Source organism: Hydra vulgaris, chromosome 11 (assembly GCF_038396675.1).
Source record: "Hydra vulgaris chromosome 11, alternate assembly HydraT2T_AEP".
Classification (NCBI taxonomy): domain Eukaryota; kingdom Metazoa; phylum Cnidaria; class Hydrozoa; order Anthoathecata; family Hydridae; genus Hydra; species Hydra vulgaris.
In genome coordinates, this window is record NC_088930.1 from 19,368,066 (window position 1) to 19,370,000 (window position 1,935).

The window sequence follows — 1,935 nt, forward strand, 5'->3', positions numbered from 1 at the left end:
AAAATTTAACGAAATAGTATTATAACGAAATAGTATTTATGCGTACTCATTTTATATTTCTCTGCAGTATGAATGCAATAAACTTTTAATTTTACATAAACTAGATTTTATTTTCTACTCGTGAGATAAAACTTGATGCTTATAACTTTTATTAGAGAATTTATAAAAATATTTTTCTACAATTTAAATAACCAAGCAAGCGCTTTAAAGCGAGTCTCGGCGGACGTGTACTTGATTCATGAGGTCTGAGGAGAGTGACATTTCAATATAAATCATCGCTTTAATCGCCCGTGAATCAACTACACGTCCGCCGGAGCATCTAACGGACGCATATCAGCATCTTTACAACTGGGGCTTAAATCCCCAGTTATTTAGTGAATCATTAGTAACATGCACCCAAGTACACAGCTAGAATAATGTTATGGATAAGGATGATAATATATAAATGCTATTAGCGTGCTAATCCTAAACGTTTTGTTTAGAACCGTAACTCGACTCTCTAGGCACAAGCTACTAATGGCCTTCAAGATAAACGAGCTAAAGTGCAATAGCCCACTTATGATGCTAATATAGATCCAGTTGATGATGTCAATATAGATCCAGTGGATATGTATTATCATTATCAATTGTATAATAAATAACTTCGCTAAAAGACAACTGCTGAGAACACGGCTTTAAAGATTCCAAGATGAAATAGTTTCTGCAAACGAATTTACCACCATGTTCCAAATAATTTTGAATATTTCCCTATAATTTTAGTGTGCTACCTTTTTCTTTCGACAACAAAATTAGCGAGTGTTATAAGTGCAGCCTTCTCTTCCGAGTCTTTTAAGCTGCTAATGCTTTTACAAGCTTCCATCGCATATTTTGAAGCCAACATAAATGTTTCTGAAACACCATCACTCTGAATAAAACATTAAAATAATAAATATAAACTAATGATTTATTAAAAACAAAAATGAATTTAAGAAATCACCTGATTGACATATTCAAGCGCTTTTTGAACGTCTTCGACTTTATTTTTAAATCGCCTCCCAATTATGGCATGCAGGTCAGGAAACTACACAAATATATAAACATTTACTGTGTAACTAAATTTATTTTATTTTCTCCATTTCTTCAGCATAAATATAACAATAAATCTATATCTGTAACATAAATAACAATAAATCTGTGTATGTAGCATTAAATAACAATAAACTGGGCATTGTTAATGCAGAAATGCAGTTTTTCGAAGGGGTAAAGTGCGGGAATAAAGCGTGGAAATAAAGTTAGGGACGTAGGGGCTCCAGCACATCGAAATTTCCAAATTCTACCCGTGTCTCAATAAATCCGTTTTTTGGCAACAAAAATAAGATAGACTAAGTATAAAAATAAACTAGAAAAACCTTTTGTGCTGCAAAAAGTACTGGAGCAGTAGCTAAGCCTAAAGACATGTCAACACCAGCTGGTTTTCCAAGCGTCTCTGCTGATGAAATAATATCTAGGGCATCATCCACTAACTAAAAAAACAAATTGCATTTAACGTTATAAATTAATTATAATAGTAAAAAGATGAAAAGTTAAGAAAAAAATTATAATACATAGAAAATAAATGTAATTAATAAAAAGAAACATTTAACAATGAATATTTTTTTTTAACTACATAACTAGTTACATTTTTTAAAATAAATCATTCATTCCAACATAAGTTTTATATATGCATCATCCATTCAAAAAGAAAAAAACCGTACAACAGATGTTGTAATAGTGTGAAAGGTAAAAGATTCCAACCAGTGTCATTTTGTAGTCTTTCTTTATTAGTGAATTTATATATTGGAATTATTATAATTAGATGTGCAAAAGTTTACGACCACTTGGTACAATAAGTAATATTAGTCAACATGTTCTATAACAGAATAAAATCATTAATTTATATTTATGTTTTGCAGCCAT

The 1,935-nt window shown here is 30.5% G+C and overlaps 1 protein-coding gene across 1 annotated transcript in view; it reads right to left on the reverse strand.

Annotated features, from left to right (window-relative positions):
• Window positions 1-538: 538 nt before the first annotated feature.
• Window positions 539-1,935, reverse strand: part of LOC100197234 (all trans-polyprenyl-diphosphate synthase PDSS1) — a 28,874-nt gene continuing 27,477 nt past the window's right edge. Inside the window, exons 7-9 of the mRNA XM_065810375.1 lie at window positions 1,389-1,502; window positions 977-1,060; window positions 539-904 (exon numbers count right to left, since the gene is read on the reverse strand). Of these exons, the coding sequence (XP_065666447.1) occupies window positions 764-904; window positions 977-1,060; window positions 1,389-1,502 (339 nt within the window). The 3' untranslated portion in view covers window positions 539-763. The remainder of the gene's footprint in view (window positions 905-976; window positions 1,061-1,388; window positions 1,503-1,935) is intronic.